At 39.2% G+C, this 25,137-nt stretch overlaps 2 protein-coding genes and 1 long non-coding RNA gene across 7 annotated transcripts in view; 1 reads left to right on the top strand and 2 right to left on the bottom strand.

Annotated features, from left to right (window-relative positions):
- LOC147797051 (uncharacterized) overlaps positions 1–25,137 on the top strand; it is a 106,459-nt gene that overhangs the window by 42,109 nt on the left and 39,213 nt on the right. For all 3 annotated transcript variants that reach the window (XR_015427391.1, XR_015427392.1, XR_015427390.1), the window contains one exon: positions 15,719–15,901. This is a non-coding gene — a long non-coding RNA (uncharacterized LOC147797051). The remainder of the gene's footprint in view (positions 1–15,718; positions 15,902–25,137) is intronic.
- Positions 1–25,137, bottom strand: part of LOC110982838 (receptor-type tyrosine-protein phosphatase epsilon-like) — a 48,112-nt gene that overhangs the window by 14,847 nt on the left and 8,128 nt on the right. The window contains exons 7-34 of one of the 3 annotated variants that reach the window (XM_022241554.2): positions 24,692–24,916; positions 23,984–24,265; positions 23,453–23,731; positions 23,100–23,317; positions 22,379–22,448; positions 22,153–22,259; positions 21,737–21,941; positions 21,468–21,570; positions 20,751–20,991; positions 20,425–20,464; positions 19,880–20,000; positions 19,526–19,605; positions 19,112–19,377; positions 18,651–18,738; positions 18,301–18,377; positions 17,953–17,989; positions 17,740–17,837; positions 17,393–17,512; positions 17,122–17,270; positions 16,599–16,734; positions 16,115–16,264; positions 15,770–15,875; positions 15,284–15,360; positions 14,687–14,821; positions 14,293–14,427; positions 13,506–13,654; positions 12,938–13,073; positions 9,614–12,727 (exon numbers count right to left, since the gene is read on the bottom strand). In XM_022241554.2, the coding sequence (XP_022097246.2) occupies positions 12,656–12,727; positions 12,938–13,073; positions 13,506–13,654; positions 14,293–14,427; positions 14,687–14,821; positions 15,284–15,360; positions 15,770–15,875; positions 16,115–16,264; positions 16,599–16,734; positions 17,122–17,270; positions 17,393–17,512; positions 17,740–17,837; positions 17,953–17,989; positions 18,301–18,377; positions 18,651–18,738; positions 19,112–19,377; positions 19,526–19,605; positions 19,880–20,000; positions 20,425–20,464; positions 20,751–20,991; positions 21,468–21,570; positions 21,737–21,941; positions 22,153–22,259; positions 22,379–22,448; positions 23,100–23,317; positions 23,453–23,731; positions 23,984–24,265; positions 24,692–24,916 (3,902 nt within the window). In that variant the 3' untranslated portion in view covers positions 9,614–12,655. Of the gene's footprint in view, positions 1–9,613; positions 12,728–12,937; positions 13,074–13,505; positions 13,655–14,292; positions 14,428–14,686; positions 14,822–15,283; positions 15,361–15,769; positions 15,876–16,114; positions 16,265–16,598; positions 16,735–17,121; positions 17,271–17,392; positions 17,513–17,739; positions 17,838–17,952; positions 17,990–18,300; positions 18,378–18,650; positions 18,739–19,111; positions 19,378–19,525; positions 19,606–19,879; positions 20,001–20,424; positions 20,465–20,750; positions 20,992–21,467; positions 21,571–21,736; positions 21,942–22,152; positions 22,260–22,378; positions 22,449–23,099; positions 23,318–23,452; positions 23,732–23,983; positions 24,266–24,691; positions 24,917–25,137 lie in introns of those variants that run through there. The other 2 variants (XM_087144363.1, XM_087144362.1) reach the window with 2 other exon arrangements.
- LOC147797052 (uncharacterized) lies at positions 24–6,495 on the bottom strand. Its single transcript, XM_087143872.1, has 6 exons — positions 6,393–6,495; positions 5,159–5,405; positions 4,601–4,717; positions 3,632–3,721; positions 855–1,088; positions 24–334 (listed from the first exon to the last, which is right to left on the bottom strand). Exons 2-6 carry the CDS (start codon positions 5,256–5,258, stop codon positions 24–26), a joined length of 852 nt encoding a protein of 283 aa, XP_086999998.1. The 5' UTR covers positions 5,259–5,405; positions 6,393–6,495.

Here is a 25,137-nt window from a genome sequence, read left to right as displayed (position 1 = left end):
TCCATTTCAGCTACCCGTAAATTTTAATTGAAGCTGAATTCTGCAGACATACCCCCGGGGTCAGTAGTGATCCATTTTTGCGCTTCCGGTCCATAAGCACCATTGACGGAGGCTTTGACTTTGACAATATACTGAGAATTTGACAGCAGGCCACTGATAGCAGTCTGGTTTCCCTGACACATGCAGTGCTGGGTGTACATTGGTGAATTGATCTGTTCGCAGCCATCTTTATTTGTCAGTGCATACATCACGCTGTAATGAACCGCACAGGATACTGGAGACCAGCTGACGGTAACACTCGCTGGAGTCGCAGTTAATTGTATCACTGAGGAAACTAGCGTTGAATGAACAAAAAAAAAAGCAAAATACACTTAAACCTTGTCGTTTTGGGCACCTATTGATAAGAACACGTTGTAAAACGTGAGGGTTTGTGCTCACTTTTTAAATCTCCAATGAAGCATTTTCAGGGGAGCCGATGAAAATGAGTAATTTGGACAGAAAACACCGTTGTGTGGTTGGATCAGCGCCGCAAAACCCTACTCCTATGATACCAGCAGTAAGTAGCGCGTTTGCTAGATAGTAGCACGTTTGCGTATAGAAAAAAGCCTGGAACATTGGCAACAGATGTTACATTTTCTATCTGTCATAAAAAAGACATGAAAATAAATTTCAACCTATCTTGAAGAACAGAAGTAGGTAGGAAAATAGTTCAAAGACGGAATTTTTGTCAGGCTTCATTTTGCTGCCTGCACGGATATACAAGTCACACAAAACCAATAAAATTTTACACTTTTGAAACCAAACCTTTCAACAATGTTTAAAAGATTACCAATAAAAGTTACTCATATACTCACCAGTACCAGCTGTGACCGGGCTTGTTTCAGTAGTGACCATTACTTCAGCCATGTGGAGACAGTTCCCGGTTAGTTCCACACTAACATACTGAGTGGCGACAGAAGGGTTCGTCCCGAAACCAATCTCTAATACGTTGACAGCTTGATCATTAGTAACTGCAGATCCTATCTGTGTGTTTTGTGTATGATCTGAATTCAAACCAGCTCGTACTACCGCACCTTGCAATCGTCTCCCTGCATTGTAAAATATGCAAAAGAGAATTACAAACTGTACGGTAATCCCACATTGTAATGGAAAGGTGCGGGCTCCAATGAAAAACAGCAATGTGATTTCCCTTTCAACCAATTTATTCATGGTTATGCAAAATGGCCTTGGCGGCAAGGAGCATTGAAAATGTACAGGGGTGCGCCTTTGATCATATTATCTCCGGTTTCTATCTTTCTTCAGCTTTTCTTAAGAAAATCCCATCAAATCGTTTTTACTATTAGTCTAAGCGGGTTTTTTCCCGCTTAATCTCGTGCGCAAATGAAAAGTCTTTTTACAGAGAAATGAAAATCCCGCTTTGATTAGAAACCAATAGCAAAACGATTTAATGGGATTTTCTGAAGAAAACTAAAAACAAAGCCAGAAAACCTGAGAGAAAATAATCAAAACTGCACCCCTGTACATTTTCATTGGCCCTTGGCGCCAAGGCCATTTGTGCGCATGCTTGCATAATTATTAATTTATTATTTAAATTGTCTTTTTTGCAAGTTAAGCATGGGCTAAGTCAATGGATTACGTAAGCATGGGTGTCGCCAGAAATTTTTGTTTTTTTAAGGGGGGCGGGAACCATATTTTTCAGGGGCGAAGCACTCATCAGCTATAAACCAACAAACTACTGACAGCATGTAGGGTCAATTCCCTGTGTTTTTGTTTTGTGCTTAATTATGTATATTACTGTTTGTTAAAAGTCCTTTACTTTGCCCCATTCTTCCCTGTCTGATATGTCATTTTTTCAAGGAAGGGGCAACGCCCCCTTGTCCCATTCTCGCTACACGCATGCGCTTGAGGTATTAAGTGAAACATGTTTGCGGTGACTCATTACTCGTTTCTTCAGTTATATTTAGAAACCCACTAACCAAATGAAAACAGTTGTGAGGAATATTTGCAGTGTCATTACCTGGAAACTGAGGCATATCCCACTTATTCTAACTGCATAGGGCCATGGTGTAAGAGGGGCATTATTTACGGAATAAATGTGTGCTCGGCCGTTTAAAACCAAACGGTATTAGCCCAAGTCTGAAATTACGACGTTGTAAATGTCAGTCTTTAAGTAAAATTCAGCTGTCCATTCGATAATATTAGTGGGCGGTCTATCACGGTGTTGATATCTAATTCGTCCACTTGATCACCACAAATTAGAGCTAAATCATACGCATCAACGTTATGAGTTTTATTATTTATGAATTATGTTTATTTATAACTGTTGGGCGACTGACTATCAATTTAGAGTGCCGAATTGTGACGTCATTTTGAATTAGGAAGTAGTTCCTTTTACACGCATAAAATGCAAGCGTGGCGTGTTCACTTTCGTTACTCTATAACCCATTACGGGATTGCCGATTGATTGCCTTGGAAAAGAAGCCGCTCTTCCGACACACATAAGACGTTAGTGCGAGCTAGTGTGCGGGTCTAATTGTTGAGGCGTTAGAAGGCGCACTGTGTTTAATCTGTCATAGAGCACTATGCGTCTTGGGGTCAAGATCAGCCTTTACACAAACTGTTCAAAAATTAATTAAGATTATTGAAAGTGCGTATCTATTCCTATTCACCTTTTCAACACACTTCTTGCCTTGTTATGGTGTGTGTCTCCTGTGAGCCGGTGCTCTATCAACCGCTTAAGACCGGCCACATGACGGCCTTTTGACACATACAAATAGCTAAACAGTCCTAGGTATTTTTGAAGGATAATTAACAATGTAATACGTGTACTTGTTTTCCTTTTAATGTACAGAATTTTTCCAAGCAATTAACGCACATTTCTCCCTGATCTAATAAAACCGTGTCACTCTACAGTGTCAAACGCATGGAGGACGAAAAGTGGCCATCTGCTGTTCTGCTAGCAGAAGGGCAGATTTTTTGTTTTTGTAACATGCCTTTTCTACTTTTCTGACACCTTAAAAAGCAGAACAAACATTGTATGGTTATACATATTTATATTTTTCTGCTTCTGCTTCAAGAAAAGCAGATTTTACTTTTTCTTCGTTCGCTCGAAAAGTGACCGTCTGCTTTTCTCCTTTCGAACAGGCAGAAATAAGGATTGGACGTTTTGACAACAACCGTGAATTCTACTTTTCTGCTTTTTTTTAAATAACGGAGAAGCAGATTTTTCATGGGAGGGCCAAAAAGTGGTCATCTTCTTTTTTGCCTTCCAAGGGTCATTAACGGAGTCATAAACCTCGGGTTGGTTATGACCATTTCCTTTCTACCCACCCTATCTTTTGTAATGAAAGATTAACATGTTTTCCATGGCCCAAGCAAGCTTGTTTGTCTATTGGATTGTAGCTGTAAAACGGTATTTCTTTTGAGATGCTGTTTTCTCCGCCTCACAGGGACAGTGATACTGCCGTATGGGATTGGTCCCCAGAAAGCATGGTTAAGTATCGGTTTCTACATCTTCACTCCTCCTGAACGGAAATGTATACAGGGCCTACGAAAATCCATCCTTCCCAATTTGTATCTCAAATGTTTTGATAAAATGAAATGAATTATGAGTTTGCACTGATAATCTTACCGTGGTAGCCTGCCCTGTTCACAATAATGATCGTCGTCAAGCAATAGGTCGCCTCGAGGTCCACTTTCCACCACTGGTATCCGGAGCACTCTGATGTGTATCATAAATTGAAAAAAAGTGTGCATCAATATTGTACGATTATTATTTCCAATACACAAATTGTCAGTGTCCACACTTCTAATTCCGATCGCTTTGAGTTTTACAGGCCGTAAATGCAAAACTGGACCGGGCGTATTGTACTCGTTGACTCAGTTCAGTTCAGCACTTTTTGTAATGGCCATGGCATTGTAGGCCCTGAAACACATTTTCGTCCTTTTTGTTGTCCGTAGATAGCATGCAGGTTTTTATTTTGGGGAATCAAGTACAAACTGCTTGCATCAAGACGGGGAAATTCATGGCAAAATGTTTGAGTAATGTGCGAGTTAAGTTGCGTACTTTAATAACCAAAAAAAAAAAAATGATTGTGCGGCCTTTGCAGTAACATTTTCCAGACCGGGAAATCTTGAAAGCATTTTATATAAAGTTAGTTTTTAACAATTAAATAATAGGTCCAGAAAGTCATTAGTACTTTGCGCTTCACGTCCCATCTCCTCCAGTTTTATGCAATCTGCTATTTTTCTTGTCATGACCACGGCTTCGGTGTGCGACATAGGACGTCACATTGATCAGCTTTGGCAGTCATGCCTTGTCCAACTAGAGTTACTGCGCTATGGTTTTGCATATAGCAACACTGTGTTTAGCGTCCGCCTTCATAAACAAAGATGCACAATTTGGACATGACATGAAATCGAATATCGGGATGAAAGAGCTTCGGACGGTGACATTATGAGTCGTGCTTCGAGCCAAATGATTTCATACAGAGGATTTTTGTGATAGAACCATTTGTTTGTGTTCATTTTCAGTTGATAAATACTCACCTGTCGTTGACGTAAGGAACACAGTCTACTTTCAAGCTGCAGAAATACTTACCTGTGTGAGAAGTGGTGGTTCGATCTCCGTCCACTGCCAAACCTGGCTGCGCATCAGCATTGTTCTCGAAGGTTGTGCTCTGACTTGCTGGTTTGCCAACGATATTAAGGGCCAAGCCTAACATGAACGTTTACATGTTTGTTGTGTAAAATAACAACATTTCTGAGACGTGAAGTTAGATAGATTTCAATACTATTACTAATTCTAGTAATGGACCGTGTGTTGTACCAAGTGTGGTGCCGTTGAATATGGCGTGTGGTTGTTACAGTTTATTGCTTTTTCACTAATCATCTTTTTCTCTAAAATAATGTTTTTGTACGCTTTATGCAAGTTTGTGGTCATAAGCAGTGTGGTCATAGCAAAATGTTGTAATCAGTACAACCTTTTACACAATTACAGCCTGGTCACTGAAGCAAGGTCAAAAGTAAAAACTCACCTCAATGACAGAGTGTGCACTTCTTAAGCTATGTTTGACATTTGAAAAATAAAAAAGTTAAAAATAAATTGTTCTATTTCCGGATTGTCGTCATAACATTTGAAAGACATTGCCGTATTTACCCCTGTGTAAAACGACGAAAGCTAACAAAATCACCAGTACACCAGGACGAGATATCGTTGATGGCACCATGGCGTCTTTGGGTCGAAGAAGCTGGTACATGTGTTAGAGTTCAAATCATGGAATCATTTGATCAAAAACGGTGTCTCAAAGCCGCCATTTTCCCAGCTTAGTAACGTTCCATGTGAGACTAACCTGTTCCCGTTGAAGAATTTCAGTACTGACTTCTGCCAAGCCCAAGGCCACTTTCTGTTCAACGAATGCATTTGTGTTGTGAATAGTCAGTATACACATGAATGACTAACAATACAGAAAATTCAAAGGCATAGGCATATTGAAATAGCCTGCGTTTTCCTCATGTATTTCCGCCTCGGGTATTTTCGTACATGTCGTCATTCGTGCACAGTTTTGTGTGTTTTAAGGAAATGTGTCAACGTAAGATAATCACGTAATGAAAACGAGTTATTGGCAGTTGAATAGGAACTCCATAATTTATCACTTTATGGGAAAGTGAAGTGAAAGAAACATGAAATGCATCTTAGCAAGCGCCTCCGATGATGTGAACGACTACAAGACGAGATTACCAATTAGGTAAAGATGGTACTGTGCGGAGGTTCTGCGGAAAGTCGGAGTCATGATCGAGTGTTTATTTCTGGGAAAAAATTGGCTAGGCTATATATTTCATTACTTACTCCAACAAGCATTGCGAAACTCAACAGTGAAAAAAGGACCATAATAAAAGTTGAACAGAACTATTTCTGTTCATTCTTGAGACTGCATGTATACTTTACTGATGAATAAAAAAGAATGTTAAGTGAGCATGCGTTTCCCAAAACAAATAAAACAGTTTGTGTTGATAGGGAAATATGTGACGTCGAGTGCAACTCTTTATGATCAATCTCAGAAGAAAAAGACGGTGCTCTTCAAAAATGACACAATGTAGAGGTGAGAGGGTACGTTACCCACTTCAGCTCTTACTGGGTTGGTCATTAATATGGTCTGTGCTTATGAATTTAAACTGCGTCTGAAGTGCATTATATGCTTCAGCGAGTTCATTAATTATAACGGTTGGCAACACCCATGATCTTATTTTTCAAGAGCCTTTTCCTTGATATTTCAAAACAATTATATATAACGGTTTGCCCGATTTCAAAACAATGTAGGCAGTCTTGGTGACGACAGACGAGATAGTGCTTCCACTCTTATCCTCCAAATGGGAAAAATCACACAGCTTACCCGTTTGTGAAGTTCTGCTCTAATCAAGTCACTGACTTCCAGAGACCTCTTGGCTTTGACTACTACATTGCCAAAGTAAAATCCTGGGTGCTTTATCTCCTTCTTGCAAATATATATGTTTTGCTTTGTCCTCTCTTGATCGTTTGTGTTGGCAAGTGAGTCATTCTTTCATTTTCGACTTTCATTATCGGACAAGAGAAATAACTGCGATCCGCGATCATTTCCTCATCCAGTTTGTTCAAGGCCTTGTGTTTATTCCTAACATCAAGACTACTTATTCAGGATTGTTCTAAACTTGAGTTAGAATACAGGACATCAATGTCACAGGATTAGTGTTCGAAGAAATTAGTTTTAACACCGTAGCAATCCTGAGCCACTTTCTGCTTGCTCCTTGCTCTGCTTCAAATTCTTCATTACAAATGTGCTTAATGATCATACTATGTGAATTGATGTTTTCATTTGGGAGACATCGTGTGCCATGCATGTATATCTCTCCATGGCATTAGCTTAGCTTTTAACCATGATCTCAGGAATGGGTTGTTGGATGCCTTGGAGTAATCTTCCACTGGATGATACCTGTAATCCAGTTGGACTCCTGCCTCCTGTCTTTCATCAGTGTCTCGGTCGACACTCCTTTCTGCAATGGGGGGCTTTGTCTTCCACCTTCTGCTGGGCGTGTTAGCTTGGCCATGACAATCATTCCCTACGAATCATTTACGCATTACTTTCTTACGTGACAAAATATTGTATGTGATATGACGCACGTCATAAGTTGTGAATTTATTCAGCCCCCCGTTTTGCAGAGTATCGAGTATCCGTTAAATTTAAGTCCAGACACACTCGCTGCAGGTTAGTTATGTGTCAAGGTCTAGGGACTTTTGACAGGGCGTCCAACAATGAGATCACGCAGCCATCACTTTCCCCAAAATGAGTGATATTTATTGATTCTTTGTCAATGGTGTGATCTTTGTAGCAGAATAAATATTCGAAATACTGATGTGACTTTCTTAATGTTTAACATTCATAAAAAAGTCACCATGAATATGATTGTTATGAATACAGATATCGTACGATTAAGAGTAAATCCACTTCCGCGTACATATGCTCTCTGGCTGAACTGCTTTGCATGCAAATGGAGATCTAGCGTCTGGCAAAATATATTGACCTGTGCCCTTGTGAAAAACTCATCGGCAATGCTGAATACGCAGTAGACACCCAGCAATAGAAAAAAATACACTGTACGGAGTCCTCTTCTTGACATGTACGCAGACTTTACACAATACTTAATTGTTCCGGTCTATAGGGAATCGTGGCATAAACGTTTCTTGCAATCATGCGGGCGCTATAGAACGTTTGAAACATTCTGGAAGATTGAGACATAAATGTAAATTCGGTAACATAATTTAATGCAAAATTGTGATTACAAAATTATGTTCAAGTATCGTCCAAAGTTTGAACTTTCGTTTCAGGATTTTTTGAAATTACATTGTCACTGTCTGTGGTTGGTGTTCGTGGAGATTTTGTGAGACCGTCGGAAACGGCCCAAGTTGAATCTCCAACTTTTTATTCTGATTGCCTCAATTAGTTTTATTTTGGTCTTCGATTCCTCTAAATTTTCATCACACGAGCTGAAATGTATGGCTTTTTATGTTAACACTCATAGAGTTTTATAGTCTCTGTGACATTATACTGCGTTTCGGTTTGGGTCGAAGGATCCGCTATCGAAAGTTCGACCATTTTGTCCGTGGTTCTTGAGCAGGTTTGGGCTGACAGAGAGGCTGTGCTTGCTCTATAGGGGCACAGGTACCTGCGTATATCCAGTGCGTGAAGTAGACTGTCTGCCCGCTTTGCTTATGTTTCAATACAGTCAATGTGTGCTAAGAATGACTTGCATTTATTGATTTTGATAGCTTTGGTAATGGTATAAGCATTTTGAACGGAATTTTCATAGCTATATGTGACTGAATTTAGAGCAATTACAGTCTTTTTTTTATTTGCATTTTCAGCAACTGCATTTTTGCAAAATGCTAACACCTAACACATCTTAGTGTTGTAAAAAGTTGCAGTAGATTACTTCGACTGTATCGTTACTAAGTGTGAATACGTACTTGTTATCGTAAATTTTGAGCGAGTTTTCAGTTGTATTTACGAGTATCACGAGTATAAAATTGATGCTCTTCGCATAAATTATACTTATTGTTTGCAGTTGAACGTGTTTATGGAAAGCAAATGACTGAAATTACGACCATCCTTCAACAGTTTCTGAATTTATCTGGAGTCAAACTTTGATCTTCGAAATTCTGCCTTCGACAATCAAACAAAACCACACCTATTGTGGTTAGTGTCGTGTGACCTGAGGTACTTTTATTCCACCTTTCAGGATCTTTCAAAACATCATTTAATAGAGAACGTCTTTTATTGCCCCAATTAAAGGGCACGTCCAGGACATCATGTACCAGTCCTTTAAGATTACCCATCTTGGTCCGTTGGATGTGGCTTTCATGACAATAAGGTGTGTGAATTTAAATGGGTCGTTTGCTCTCTTCCACCCTGCTTAAGCTCTGTGTGTAATAAGCGCGGTATTATATCACCCATGCATAATCCTCTGTAAATGCATTTGAACGCAAATCCTTCTAAGGCATTTATTGGATGTAACGTCAAAAGTAATCAATGTAACATAAGAGATGGAAATTTTGGAAACGGAACTGCCTTTCCCTATACGAAAGGCGCCATTTAGCATACATATACGTTTTACTACGCTACAAACCCTTACAGTCATAAGTTAATTGTTTCCATTTTTCAAGAGGTAAGTTTATTTGAGAAAGCTTGTGACGTCTCGACAGGTCAGTATTGTTTATTTTATAAAAATATTAATTCTAATTTAATATTATGATTTTAATATATTTATAATCATTTATTTTATTCTTTTTTATTGTTGTCTAATTACAAAAGGCAACACTTCTGGTGTTTTTGTGTGCTGTAATACCAAACGGCTAGTGAACCTTTGCAGATGCGGGACATGACAAAAATTGAATCGTGACAGTGGAACATCATTACAAAGAAACGACTAGTTGATGTGTAGATTGGTGAGGATTGAGGATTGGCTATGGTAGTAATTAGCGAATTATCTTTTTTTGCTGTATCCAAACTGAAATCGACAAATGCCTAAAAGTGAGTTGAAGTCTCTAAAACTATATAAATAAAGACGCATACTTAGCAAATTCTTCAAAACTCGCCCCTTTATTTCCACATACATAATTATGCTGAGTACAGTAACTGCGACAATAATATTGTAATTATTTTCATCTTTACCGAGAACAAAATGCTATTACATTATGAATCTCCTGCAAATTATTTGATCCTGGATAATGGAATAGAGCGACACTACAACATGATGGTAGAATAGAGCGACACTACAACATGACGGTAGAAAAGAGCGACAGTAGTGCCGTTCTATTGAAGCACCACCTATATTCCCTTACTAAAACAACTCCGATGGGGCGACATTTTGAAAATGGCAACAAGTATCTTGTCACCTCTGACGCTCCAACCCACCAAAATAACACAAATTCTGTCACCCTGACCCAGAAGGCATAGGGCTCTTCTTGAACACAGATCAATCACAAATCATTCATTTATCCCAAAAGCTCCTTGTTGCAGCAAAGTGGTATTTTGAAAGACATATCAAGCTTGAAATTCGGGCGACTCTTGACACCTTGAAATAACACGAATGTCAGTATCACACGTACAGGAAGACACCATACATTGTAAAAGCTGAGGTGTAAATTAAACAGCCACACCGATGTCCATTCAGAAATACAAACGTCCTGTCCAAAATTTGGAATCTGTAGTGGATTTTTAATTCCTTCATTTGTTTTCCTTTATGTAAAAGGCACCGGGTATATTACGAAAATCAAATCCTATTTAATCTGAGTAAATATATATCAGCATCAATATTCAGTAGTTAAATTTCATCTATTCTACATTTTCGGTATACATTTGCGAATAATGCATAAAGTAACTTAATGATTTAAGCAAAACTCAAACACTTTAGAATAAATGTTCAGGTGAGATAGATAGTGCTGACGATGAGCAGTTGCTAACAAGGGTGCTCTTCGGCGGTGATGCTGTATAATACGTTTCACTAGTTGTAGGTCATTGGTCGACGTTTTGGCGATTTGTTGTTTTCGGGGGCAGTTTTGTCTAGTGATCCAAAATTTGGGGTAACAACGTGCAAAGCGTTCATCAAAACTAAAACATGCCTGTCATTTATCTGTACGACCAAAACAGCGAATAGTTTTTCAAATATCCTTTCCGTTAGACTGCTTAAATGTGTTGAACAAGTTTTAAAGGGAAGCTGTAATCGATTGTTTTAATAAAACCCTCAATATACTCCTTTTTTGTTTCACTATTTTAAAGAGTATTTTACTGCCTTTTGGGGTTTATGCTGAGCATTTTCATATTCATTAGCAATTGATGTCATCCAAGGAAGAAAGCCTCGATGCTACATTGGTTTGTGCACATAATTTTTGTAGATTTGGCCAAATTAAACTTGTCTTCAAAACGTTTTCAGTAAGCACATTCTGGTTTTACATTTTGAACAAAAAACCCTATGCATTGAGCCATGTGTATTCCATGGATCACAGCAACAGCGCCCTCAGTTGTCTAGGAAAACATACATACTTTTAAGGTGCTTTTTAATGTTTTTAACCAAAAATGAATGCTCAAAGAGCTCCATACCTTGAAAAAGGCTATAAAAATACATTGGAAGAGATTTCATTGCCGCAATACTTTAACAAAAATAGTGGTTATAAGTGCTGGCACCAAAAGTGTTGGCACCAACATAATTATTGTTAGAATGAATGGAACTCTGTGTTTGTATTAAACCCATTTCCAAATACATACCACCAATGGAGAATTTGCAACGTACTGTGACTGTTCCAGTTTTAAGTGATCGTTAATAACACCAGCGTACATTTTGTAATACATGTATATTCGGTAACTAAGGAAATTTCGGATTGATGGATTCTGATCATCGCACTTTCCAACGATTCATTCATTTTTTTTCGTCACTTGATATCATCTTCTGGGTACTGTGTCTGGGAACAACTGAGTATGCATGTAGTCTGAACTAACCATCATAACCTGATGGAATAGTGCCGCGGAAAGAAGCTTGTATACATTCAAAATGTGTTGTAAACAGTTTAATGCAGTTAAGCTCAACTTAGGTGCTCAACTTTGGGAACCAAAGACACATCTGTACTTGCTGTTATTGACACTAAATCTTTTTCAGAGAATCTTAGTTTATTGGTACTTTTATATTCAATTAAAAGTCGACTTTTAATGTACTGTAAAAAAGTAATAACAACATGAGTAGCGAAGACTCCGCTTCAGCTAGACATGGGAAATTGTCGGTACAGTGATTGTCTTGAATTGAGAAGCTTTTTATCACGAAAGTCTTTTCTCTAAGAAAATGGATAGAATTAGTAAGAGTGTTCGGTCGTTATTATTCAAATAGTTTAGTTTTTGCACGAGCATTTATTTTTTTGAAAACCAATCTAAAAATACAAGGGTCATTTTCATGGATTTTCCCCAACTTCATGGAACAGTTACTACTCTAAAGACAATGAGCAAGTTCGGGAGGTCATAAAGGGAAGGTTTACCGGGAACAAAGCATGCGCGTCAGTTGGCGTATATGACTGCGCTGATTTCCAGTTTGTAAGTGTGACTTCACCAGTTGAACCACGCCCACTGCACATTCAGTTACATGGGTCGTTTTCCAATACTCAACTTAATTGGTCCCCGTCTCTGGCTTCGTCTCCGAAACCAATCCTGATTTTGGGCCTGAAGCGTTTAAATTAAATTGAAGTACTGGAATGCTTGGTTCTTTTGCATCTTACCTGATGTTTTGTGGCACTATCAGATTTGCCTTTTCGGTTGCAACTTCAAGTCAGGTAGTAAAAAAGCAGTTGAAGCCTCCAACTGAACCGAAAGCGAGTATTCGAAAACGGCCGTGGATTCGTAAAACCGATAGCTAACGCGCAACTTGGGTGTTCCGCCAATCGGAGCTTGTAATTTGCAGTGAGCGCGCATGTATGATGAAGTCACTTGCGAACCGGATATAGGACTGTTCTGCTGCTGTTCCCGAATGTTGAAATACCGAACCGAACTGGCTCACCCCTTTCACCTTTGAAGAGATATCGTCACGATTTATCTTCCTGAAAAAATCTGGAGGACTCCTCTTTCACTCTTTACGTTGCTTATTAGACATTCTCATAGATAGTGGTCGAGCTCAGGTAAGCTTGGAAAACATCGTAGCACATTGCAAAGTGATGCTGAAAAATGAAGCACATTGGACAGTGATGCTGAAAAATGAAGCACAAACTGATTAGTCTTTTAACCGGAAAATGAGCTTTTTAGAAACAGAATGTCCAAAAGAAATGAAATAATATATTCCAACAGGAACTTCAATTAATACTGAATAAAGTGTTTCAATTTATGACTCATCACACAAAATTCGCGTGTTTCTAATTAAATATACTTACAACAGAGTACATCATGCTGGTGTTAACCATGCGCAGACGATGAGCAGCTTGGAACACATCTACAGCCTTCTCGAACTTGAACTGATCCAACAGCGCCATCAGGGCGCAGAACACAGAGGTTGCGCCATATCCATCGCTTGGGAAAGATTGATGATAATAACAATTTGTGCATATGTATCAAAAAGTAAAAGCTAGCTCTTCGTGAAGAGAATCATCAAAACGTTTTTAGGAAACCTACTACTGTGGATATCTAAAAAGTCAGATGTTTGTGTCCGTAAGCTTGCGTACCGGGAAACTCTATCATTGGTTCGAATATGAAAAATAATTAAAGGGAAATAATATAAGATGGTAAAGATTACTATGTAGAAAACCGTCCCTGGTCAGGATAGACAAATGTCATACTTGCCGTTTGCACGCAAAAATAAAAAAGCTTCTACGTATATTTTCAAATATTTCATAATTCCGAGGGATATTTTTAGGGGTAGCCAATAATTAAACTTGACAAAAAAGCAAACCCTTTTACAGTGACGTTAAAGTCTTTACGAGCCGTTTCTGGGCCTCTACTTACTTGCAATGAACTACGATGGGTCTCTTATCTTCCTGACAATCTTGAGTTAGGTCCAAGAGAGTGAACATTCCGTCGAAGGAGCTTGGTACTGCCTTTTCAGACGGCCAGTCGTGATACTGGAACTGCGTGACGACCCACGAATCTTCAGACTGCAAACAAACGCACTTAATTGAATTATGGTGAACTCTTTGTACATATTTTTGCAATCACCAATTTCTCTGTATTTTTCCCACTTACACTTACGACATCGTTTGTGTTTTATGTAAGTTCGAAATCTAACCTACCAATATTTCACAAAGTATAATGGACTCTAGCGATGTTAACTGAGCCAAAGGATTTATTTGTGTGGTGTGTGCTGTACGTCCGATCGCCTTCCTGTCAAGAATTAGGAAAGTCGAAAAAGAAGGGAAGTTTTTTGACCAATGAAATCCAGAGTTGTAACTCTCCAAAATGTGGCCCTCGTGCTAGTGTTGTATGGTTGACACCAGATGGCCTGAGACCAAGACTATGGCATACCAAGACCAGCAAATAGTGGTACCGAGACCGACTTCGAAATTGAAACCGGTTGCTTACATCATCTCCACGTGCCCCCCACCATTGACTTGGACGCCAGTTCCGTTTGTCGCCTCATCATTATCTCCCCTACAGCGTTCTGTGTACGTCTCTGTCAGTCCTGTTTTACTCCAGGTTACTATAAAAATTTCCTTTCCAGTTAATTTTAAATGAGCGGCACTAAAAATGGGGGCATTTGCAAATATCTTAGAGTGGATTATTTCGGCATAATTACCTCGAAGTCAGAATCCTTGTTCTTGAGGGTAAATGCGCGTCTCGTGACACCTTTATACTCTGTTGTTTCATTCAGCTCAATGACAAGAGGTCCAAAGTCAATTTGTCCTTCTTGTGGCCAGTAGCAAGACATTGTCTGATGGGAGATAAAAGGTTCCCCTTTTTATTGTGATGTTTCAAAATACATATCTTTTGAAATATATTTCACAGTGATTATTAGTCTTTTCCTGACGTTGAAATTACAATTTGAGCCTTAAGTGACATGAATGTGTAATTACTAATGATTTTAGTATTGCGTGCAAAAAATTGATCCAGACGGTTTTATGTGCAGTTTTAATAGGCAAGACAACCATTTTATGTTGATAACACACCTGCCACTGTAGATCTGAACTTACTTTATCTTTTGGAACCAGCGTGTTCAGCATGACTATGGTGGTCGTTTTGTGGTCGTAAACCATGCGCCAGAAGTCGGCCACCGTGTTGGGCATTGGCATCTGTGTCCCGATGTACCTCTTCTTCTTGCAGTAGCCCTCATTTAAAAAGACACAAAGTTATACCAGAGTGTGAGAGTTCAAGATGTATACAATGATCTAACTGTAACTTTCCGTGGGCTTTACACAAATAGTGATTTAAACATGATGATGGTGATGGAAAATGAGATTCAGTTAACAAAGAAAGATATCATTTCGACAACATTCCTGCACAGGGTGCTGCGCATGGTAACAAAGCAATACTACGTTTCATTGGTTTGGACTGCAAATTTGACAACTATTTATTGTAGTGCCCAACAATAATCGAGGCATCAAGGTTCCTATCCATTATGTGCGTTTTGGGGCCTTTCCATATCCGCTACCATTTACCCTTTTTACCTTCTGTACAACGAAATCCCTCCTGAACTTACGCTTATGGACTTCGCCTTGAGTTCTCTAGCCTGTGCGAAAAAAGGTTAAAAAAACTGTCGATTGAAGAGGTAAAAAAGGTCTCCTACTTACGGGGAGGAAGTTGGCATTGATGTAATCGTTATCGTCTTCATGTACTCTTGTCATCAAGTATGGTCTTGCTCGGTCGGCTGCAACGTTATTTAATAACAAAAACAGGAAATATGAGTGGGTTTCCTACATTCTACATCGTTGCCGCAGTAAATGAACGGTTTTTCTCACGGTTTTCATGGTTAAAGAAAAACATCCAAGCTGGGTCGGATTTGGACCGGAAACCATGAACTTCTAAACACGTCTGCAGAAACAAGCAGAGGGTTGTGGGTTCACGTACACGTTGATTTTTTCAGGCTCTCTGAACTCACTTAGTAACCTCAGTGCTGAGATTGTCAAATTAGAGACATTGTTCAGAGGAAACTCTGACAATACCTTTACCTGTTGACTGTAGGTTTCCCGTTTTGATTTGTTCTTAATTATGTCCTTTTCATACAGCTAACCCGAGGAAAAATATGCCACAAATTTTGGGACGGCGCCACATCTTACTTGGAACCAAGTCACGGAACCTGTTCTTCTCCACGTTCTCAGAGGTCAGTGCGGCCTTTGACCTACTGCTGCCACCGTTAGGAGACACACTAACTTTACCCAAAGTCTAGAAAAATCAAGAGATTTGCAAAGGTAAGTTCCCTTTTCCTGATAAGGCCTTTCTGCGCTTTATTATCGAAGTGGTAGGTTGCGTACCCATGGTACCAACATTCCATGCTTTTTAATGTGAGATGTAGACGTGAAATTGTATTTCTCGTGCATTGTGTACTTATGGGCACTTTGTTGTTATGGGCCATACTGGTTATATGGGATGGGTTGGCCTGCGGCTACATATTACGAGCGTACCTCAAACTGTCTTGCCATTCCTGTTTCCTTTGTGCCTCTCTCTGTCTTCTTGAGCAAAGACAACTTCTGTCTGAAGTTATCCGCATGGTAGATTGTGTCACCAGTTAGAGATGATGCCATGAGAGCATCGAAGATAAACTTGTATTGCTCCTGCAGATAAAGTTATAGGTGGGCAAGAAAGCATGCACAAACAAACGTACATTTCTTATATCCCAGAAGGCTTGGGTTATATACAAATGAGGACCGTCATCTCTTTTCATATTTGTTGGTAATATTTGAGTTCAAGTAGAGTAGTGTGCAGACAGAACACTTCGTTTTTATTACTACATGCTGTTTATATCTTGTCGCCATAGATTTTTATTGAAAGTTTCAACTTGGTAAAAGTTTTGACTTGTGCCCTATCAACATGCAGTCGGTAGGAAAATACTAGGGCTGCTCAAAAGCCCATCCTGGGTATGAACTACTGTGACCGTATGAGACCTACCGGCGTCTGCACCATCTTGATACGGTTCTGTCGCATTTGGTAGACGAAGCCAAGAACGTCCACTTGTCCCTCCTGCGCCATTTGCTTCAACATCGCATCCAATGCGATGTAGGTCCCTGTGCGCCCAACTCCAGCGCTGAAGTAGAAGCAAAGTAAATTATTTAGCCCTAAAGAATGTAACTTAATGCTAGTACTGGAATTGAAGCACATCAAGAAAGTGCTGTAGGTGTGTATCACGTACGAGTCACCTTGTTTCGTTTCGGAATGTGGTTTTCTATGTTTGGTCCAACAATCGCGTTGTGCCAGCTGAATGTACATTTATTGGGAAGTTTGGCGACACTTCAAAATTTTGTATAATAACTTGAAATTTAAAAATCTTGTAGTTAGTTTGTTTCAAGTGATTGCAAGAAAATAAGAAAATTGCGTTACGTTGAGTTTTTCTATAGCCCTAGTGCTGCTTGATAAGCAGTGCTCTTTTCGTAACTGTGAGCCGTTTAGTAAGTGTATCCTGAAAAAACTATACCTGCAGTGTATGACGGTGCGTCCAGGGTTTTGATCAGCGTTGACAACGCGCATGAAGTTCAGTAGTGGGGTTGGGTATTCTGGTGGCTTCATGTCAGGCCAGCTGGTGTAGTGAAACTGCCGCACCAATCTCATATTCTTGCTTCCAACCTAAGTATACACCAGGCATCTTAAAAGAATTTGGTCTTCGCCATCTGGTTCTGCACGACCAATATTGTAATTATTATTGGAGTGAGAAAAGGTTAACAGTCTAATGCAGTAACATTTGTTACCTGATGAATGCTGAAATCACGAATGCTGTAATCTAGGAGGACCTCTTCTTTGTCCATTGTCACCACAATATCCGCGTACGTTGCAGGGCTGGTGTTGGTCCAATACTGCATACACTTTACCTTCAGTGGAAAAACACTCCGTGTATTAATAAGTACATGTGATCACTGAGTCTTTTTCATAAAACGGCTAAATTAATTCGATTAAAAATAAAACACAACTCAAATATGGATTTTTTCCAAAACATATAATGGGACGACGTGACATTTTATTTATCATGTACTTAACGTTCTACAAAGCGGTAAAGTTTTTTATCCAGTTTCTAAACTAAGGCAGAGTTAATGATTACCTTGCCGTTCTCCACCGGATTTGTCAGCATGACAATTTTATCTACATCCAACTGCCACACCATTCTCCAAATGTCTCGAAGTGAAGCTTTATTAGGTCCTGTAGATTCATCAAATTAGCGGAATAGTTACAGTTTGATACTTATGACATAAATCAAAAGGGTGGTCCAATGAAGGTATAGACTCTACATTTAACTCACAGACAGCGAGTTTACCTTGGCTTGCTATGTACTCGTTCTCTTTCTTGTATCCCTGCAAATGAATAAACTGAAGTCAGAAAGGCCTATGTCCCTAAAAATGTTGAAGCTGCAAATATTTTTGTCTAGTGAACATACCCTGATGAGATTAAATTCCACGATATGTTTTCCAGTTTTGTGCAAATCGAACATAAATTGCTTCAGATTGGATCGGTTTTGGTTTTGTTTGGCGATGTTTAGGATCGGTTCTTGTCGGTTACCTACCAATAACAAAAAAGAGAAAGAAAAGGTAGAATCTGAGCAGTTCAGACATCCACACAAAATGATTGAGGACCGAAACGTTCGTTATATTGACACTCTACTTACATCGATGTAGCAAGCATTAATGTAATCAGAGTGAGGATCACCCTCCATTGGTTCCAACACTACGCGAGAGTGATCATCTAGAAATGGAAAAAACCCAGATAAACAGGTATACTCAGCAGCAAGGGGGAGATGTAAACAAGTACTAAAAAGTATTTTATCAACTGAGATGCCTGTTCTTGACGTACAGAGAGTATATGTTACGATCACATTTTCAGAGTGTTGCTGTTCAACATCAGTTTAACATGCCAGTGTCTTCTAGACTGTGTAATGGTTCATTGATCAAAGTATGGTAGATACAGTCGTTGTTCCAATGATAACATTCTAGAACACTCGTTAACTTTAGTTCTTACAAGCAACGACGTTTACGTAGCGATTCTTCTGTCTGTTTTCTGGTTTGGAGGCGACTATCCACGGATGCAACTGGGAATTTGGAAGAGTCTGGAAAATAATTCATCAGGAAAGTTTGCTTAATCTTTTTTGCCTGCTACCCGACAAAGAAACTCTTATCAGAAAAACCTTTCAAAGGTTTAGTTTTCAACATTATACTGACCTTTAACTTTCTTGTAATTCAACATTTACATAGGAACAGCTGAGATCTTTGTGTATATCTGCCAACGACATCATTGCATTGACATGGAAGTTCATTTTGTAAATGGTTACTAAATCATTTGGTGATATGTTAACAGCTTTATCCTTTGGACGGAAAAAGTAGATGACGCGAAGAAATGACACGAAGATGGAATTACAACTCTTAGACGATGCCAAAAGCATGTAATACTGATTTCTATGACAGAGTCTGCAGAAACCATACCTTGTAGTCAGCCTCGAACCCCTTTTCCTCTGCCGACTCCTTCATGTGAATATATTCCGCCAGGTGCTCGATACGAACAGGTGGAATTGGAGTGAATGGCTTGGGTGCCTCCTGGGTATGACTTGCTTTGGACAAGTTGGTGTCTTGTTGTCGTGGTTTGGGCAAAGGTTTTGGCTTTCTCGTGGAAGGAGAGTCACAAGTCGCACCTGGTTTGTTGACATTGATGTGAAGATTGGGCAAAGATTCCGCAGGTTGCTCAGATTCCTCTGTAGGCCATGAAAACATTTTTTTTTACAGTTCTTGAGCTTTTTTTTCTTATTGAACGCACGAATAAAAATGAGCCTGAATAGATGAAAGGGCGTGATAGACGAAACAGAATCTCATGCTCCCTATACCAGAGAAAAATCGCCCTACCTTTATTTCCCCGATACATATTTGCGGGCTGCCCTTTTCCGTCAATATCCGTCTGCTTTTTGGCTTGCTGAAATTGTCTTCTAAAAAAGAGGAAATTTTCTTCATTCTAAAAAGTTGATAGGAATTGTGCTTTTGGAAGAGTTATCAATGTCTGAGGGTTTTAACTTAATATTGAAATATGCCCAAACTTCCACAATGATAAGAAGGCCTAACCCTTTCTTTGCATTAAGAAAAACAGGTATTTGTGCCACTATTTGAAAAGTCTGATTTCGTTTGGAATGATTTTCGGTTGTTTTTCGACAAAGTGACATCTTTTCGGCAGGGAAAGCACCAGTCTACATAATGAAATATTACCGTTTGTAAACCACTATCGTGATGAGCAGGGATATAACCACTATGACGAAGACAGCTACGACAGCTGGAACTACAGCGGAAGATGATGGTCCCGTTGATGGGTTTGGAGAATACTGCTCGACTTTGATTGAAATAACATGAACATATTAAAACATTGAATGTGCTAGATGGAGACAGGAGGAGAAAGCCTTTTGCAGCAAGAAGTTACAACTGATTGTTTCTTTCACCGACAAGTAATTATTATTAAACTTCAAATAGGCTCCGTGAAATATAAGGCAAGAATAGCATTGAGAGATTGCCAGTTTAAGTTATTTTAAACTCCTTTTGCTTGTTGTTTTCATATTCGTCCTTTTTGATTTTCGGACGAGTGTTCCTTTTGTTATGTTTCCCGTCTGAGATTTGTGTCAAGTTTTTGTTTCTTCAAACATCATCAAACTTCATGCCAACCTTTCGGAAAGACGAAAAGCAAGAATGAAAAACACTGTTTGAACGGAAGTAGTGAAACTGCAAATAACATTTCATCATGTAGGGAAAATAAAATTTACCTCTTACGCTTATCGGCATAGAATAGGACACAAAGACCTCCTAAAAGTGCAAATGAATGAAATCGTCACTTGATATATGATTTTATTAAAGTTTCATTCATAATAGTTCCACCTTCGATATAACTGCAATGGTCGAAACAACTTAAATACGGAATCACTGTTTCACATAGCATTTTATCGAAAGTAAGAACATTCCGTCTCTAAAGGGTGTACTCGAAGCCTGCTGATCGGATTTTAATAGGCCTAAGTGAGAAAGCATGTTATAATATATTTTAGCAACTTCACACCTTGCCATAAATATGAAAAAGACTGTTGGCCAAACTTACTTGGTCATTTCCTCGACTAACCGATCCGACCCGAATGTCATAAGTGGCGCCTGTTTGCAGTGGTGCATTCCTGTACATTCCATAGGTTTGATTGTCTCCTACTACAAATTTCTCGCTTAAGTTCTGCTTGGATATCTCTGCTGCTATATAGTCATCAGGTGAGTCCTCGTAGTGCGTTACATTCAAAGCCTCCCTCTTAGCTTTGGATGGAGAGGTCTTCTTGATGTGAACCACGTAGGAACTGTGGAGGAAGTCTTCATAGTTGTGTACTAAGTACTTAAAGTACACTGAGAACTACAATGTTACATAATAATTAATAATTAAACGCTTAAATACGATAAAATCTGAATGAAAATCTGTTCAAAGTAAAAAAATTTCACAGTCAAAAATGTTGGCTTTAAATCTAAAAAGTTTATGTGATGTGATTTTTTGTCGCAATGCTCATGTCTATTGCATTTATGAATTACAAAATTCTCCTATGTTAAAAAAAATCGACAAACAATTCTTTCGTGCAGTAGTATTTTCCGATTCCGAAATTCTAGTATGGGTTACGCAAACCGAAAAAACAAACATCTTTTGTACTAGATTTAGTTTTCGTGAAGCTCGTTTACAATCAACAACAGTGTGTTCAGATAACAACAGAAGTCATGCTCACACTTTCACCAGTGTATCCCTTTCTGCTGATAGCATGCCTACGAGGAAGAAGTTCATTCTTACCTGACATCCGTATCGTCAGAGACAAGTGTCGCAAGACCAATTGTTACGGTAGAATCCGTGTTTTTCTTCGGATACGTTGTAGGTTGTGTCGGAGGAGGCAAGTCTACGGGGAGAAACAGGTTAATTGATCAGTTGTCCCAGAACGTATCGAAAAGAAGGGACACGGAAAAATGACTTCAAAGAATAATGTCGAATCAATTTTTGTGTTCAGAAAACCGTCCCTTTTTCAAACTTCAACAAAAGGATAACACTTTACAGCACCAATTTACCTGTCACTGGCTTAGTATACACTTTCAGGATTTGATCGTGAGTTCCCTGAAATATTTCATTTCTTGCCAAGACCCTGAACTCATATTTCGTGCCAGGGCTGAGGTTGTCTTGAAGAAAGGGTGATCTTTGAGCTTCGCTGCTGTGGTATGTGTCTTCTGAAGTTAGGTCCGGTTGAGAAGGCCTCTCTAAAATCCTGTACTCTACCTGCAAGATATAAAAGTTAGAAGTGTGAAATAACTGATCTTTGTGATATCATAAGGATAGGTAAACATCCCTCGACCGAGCCACTGTATAGACATGAGTGTGTCCAATTCATTTCTACAAATGTAACCTGTTAAGCCCAGAAGAGGTTTTACCAGTCTTATGACTGCTCTTCGCAACGGTTCCTCCTCCAATATAAAACGAATATACGTACTATGTAACCAGTGATGGGCCCTCTCGGTTCAAGAGGTGAATGCCACGACAAGGTGATGGACGTTTGTGTTCTCTCCGTATGAGTCAGGTTTCGAATTGGTCCGGGAACTGTAAGGAAGGAGATCGAATCTGATACAGCAGGTAATGGAATACCATGGAGAGGATTGTCACAAACTGGCGTTGCGAATCAAGCAAAATGCAAAAAAATGGCCGATTTTGTTTTCTACCTCCAACTGCTGTCGTTGCATTGATAGCTTCACTCCAAGGGCCAGCACCAGGTGATGTCACAGCTTGCACCTGAAAATTCGTTAAAAAGAAACTTTCAAAAATATCCAGATTTCAGTTTCAATCTTCGTTTCAGTTATTACTATAGTGTTTTACTTCTTACCGTTATAACACGTAAACTAGAAATGAGCTTAGGGCTTGCTAGAAAAAAAAGAACTGAAAAAATGGACATTGATAACGCATTTAACATAAATTGGTTTGTACCTTCAGTTGTACAAACTAGGCTCTAGGAAACATATTTCTTATCTTGTAATTAGTATGATATGTGATCACACGTGTTTTCTTAATCAACCGGCATAATAACCGCATCGAGTTTTTCCTTATTATTTCGTTCTCGTTAGCAGAAAAGGCCATTATTATCTGATTTGATTTTCGTGGGCTAATTGTTTCTTTCTACTCACTGGATGTTTCAAATGAAACGTGTCATCTTCAAAAGCATAAAAACTCATCATAATAATGTAAAATCCAATACAGGTCGCAAAACTAGTTTAAGTGATAAGTGTGTGCACTTGGTTAATATGCAAATAGATGATAATTCAGCTTAAAGGAGTTGGGTTATGATGTTTTTACTTGGCCTTTCAGTGATAACTTTTACAGAGACGCTGTAGCACGATAACCCAAGTTTCATTGATAGTGTTATGCTGACTCAGAAAATACAATAACCTGAAATAGGTATGTAGTACTGGCTTTGAGGCCCGTCACATGATGAATCGATTGCACCAAATCAGTGTCATTCTCGATAGATTCCAATTGTCCACTCTTCCAGTAGCGAACATTGTAGTGTGTGATAACTCCATTTGGAGGGTCTGGTTCAGACCACTCGAGAATGACAGAAACGTTGTCCACTGACTGGATGTGAATGTTTAATGGAACTGTTGGCTCTGACAAAATGAAAGAGAAAATCATAATCAGAAATAATCATGCCAAAGATTGGGAAAAAGATTTTCCGCTTTGAGTTAGAAATTCCTTTAAATTTAAGATCAGGCACAAATCGATAAATAGAGAAAATAAAGTACCTGCTTCCAGTGTCATTGTAATTACAGTCCGACTGTAGGGTCCAGGCCCAACATTGTTCCTTGCAGCAACTCGGAAACTGTTATTAGTGAAGGGGAGAAGTTCATTTACTGTGACTTGAGCTGTTCCTTGGTCAGTAGTACCCGATCGATCATTCAGCTGGTAATCGTATCCTAGGATGGTACCACCTCGGTCTCCACACGATGGAGGGCTCCAGGTGAAAGTGAGGCTGTGTGGGCCAATGGAAGAAACTCTAACCATGGTTGGTGGTCCATTTGGTGCTGCAATATTAAATTCCCCAAGAAGTTCTATTTAAATGCAAACAAACTTACACAATATATCTTTTCAGAATGTTTGTTCGATGATGATATTTAAACCTCACAGTAACAGGTAAGAAGAAATCTTGTTATCCGTTTAAGCTGCTTCTGATTTGTAATGGGACCATAAAAATCACTGACAAAGGCTCAGTTTATTGCAAAAATCTAGGTTAATTTGTAAGACGAATGAATTCCGGCTGACATCAGTTGTCATACCCGCTGAGCCAGTTGTGATGCGTATTGTTGCTACTGATCCGTAGCTACCGTTGACTCGAGCCTTGACTTGTACACTGTACTCAGAGTTTGGTATCAGGGGGGATAAGGTAGTTTGGCTTCCCTGACACTCGCAGTGAGGAGTATACTCCAATGGGGTAATGGGTTCGCAGTCATCTCTGTTACTCAGAGCATATTGCACGCTGTAATGATCTGCATTGGGCACCGGAGACCAGCTGACTGCTACACTCGTAGAATTTATTGGTGCTTGCGTCAGTAAAAAAACTGGAATCCAAATAAAAACGATGGGCACATAATCTTTTCCTGTTGATTAATTGACTGAATATAACACACTGACCTGACTGTAAATAAGACACTTTGTACCACGAAGAGTCGGATGCTTGCTCTAGCAAGTGTAAATTGAGCACTTTTGGGTTGAGTGCTCTTCACGAAATGAACACCGAACAATCTTTATATTAACTTTCGAAATTCTTTCCCTCTTGTTTCAGGGTTTGACAATGGCCTGTTGCCGTTAAAGCATGATTCACGGAGGACAATAAAGTTTATTATTAAATAAACTTTACCTGGATTAATTAATCCATTTGTCTGTAGTTGTTGGCATTAAGATATTTGTTTTCTCGGATGCGAATGTGATTGTGAAATAAAGTGTCCTACACTCGTGTTCTGAACGTTATGAATAAGCATACATACTGAAATTAGCCGCCTCAACCCTGACTTCAGCCATATGGAGACATACACGGTTGCCTTCAGACAGTTGCACACTGACGTATCGAGCGGAGACGAACGGGTCCACCATGAAATCAATCACTGCTCCATCGGTAGCTTGACCAGACGAGACTGATCCTATTCTCGTGTTCTGTGAGAAATCTGATGGGTCCAAACCGGCTCGTACTACCGCACCTGCCAATCTACCCCCTGCATGTGCAAATAGTGCAACAAACAAAACTGCATTAGTCCTTCCAAATAAAACGGCTCTGAGACAGGGATTCTTATCTGACTTGTCTCGAGAACAGCACCGCGTACATTTATTTTCATGTAAATACCTAAAACGTAATACTGAAATGTTGATAAAACATTGAAAACCAGATAATTGTGACTAGATTAATAGTGATATGAGAGCACGGAAACGTGTGATA

This window comes from Acanthaster planci, linkage group LG12 (genome assembly GCF_054643075.1).
Source record: "Acanthaster planci isolate LZ-2023a linkage group LG12, COTS_SCS, whole genome shotgun sequence".
NCBI lineage: Eukaryota > Metazoa > Echinodermata > Asteroidea > Valvatida > Acanthasteridae > Acanthaster > Acanthaster planci.
The sequence above is the reverse complement of the archived record's forward strand: the minus strand, read 5'-3'. Positions and strand labels throughout refer to the sequence as shown.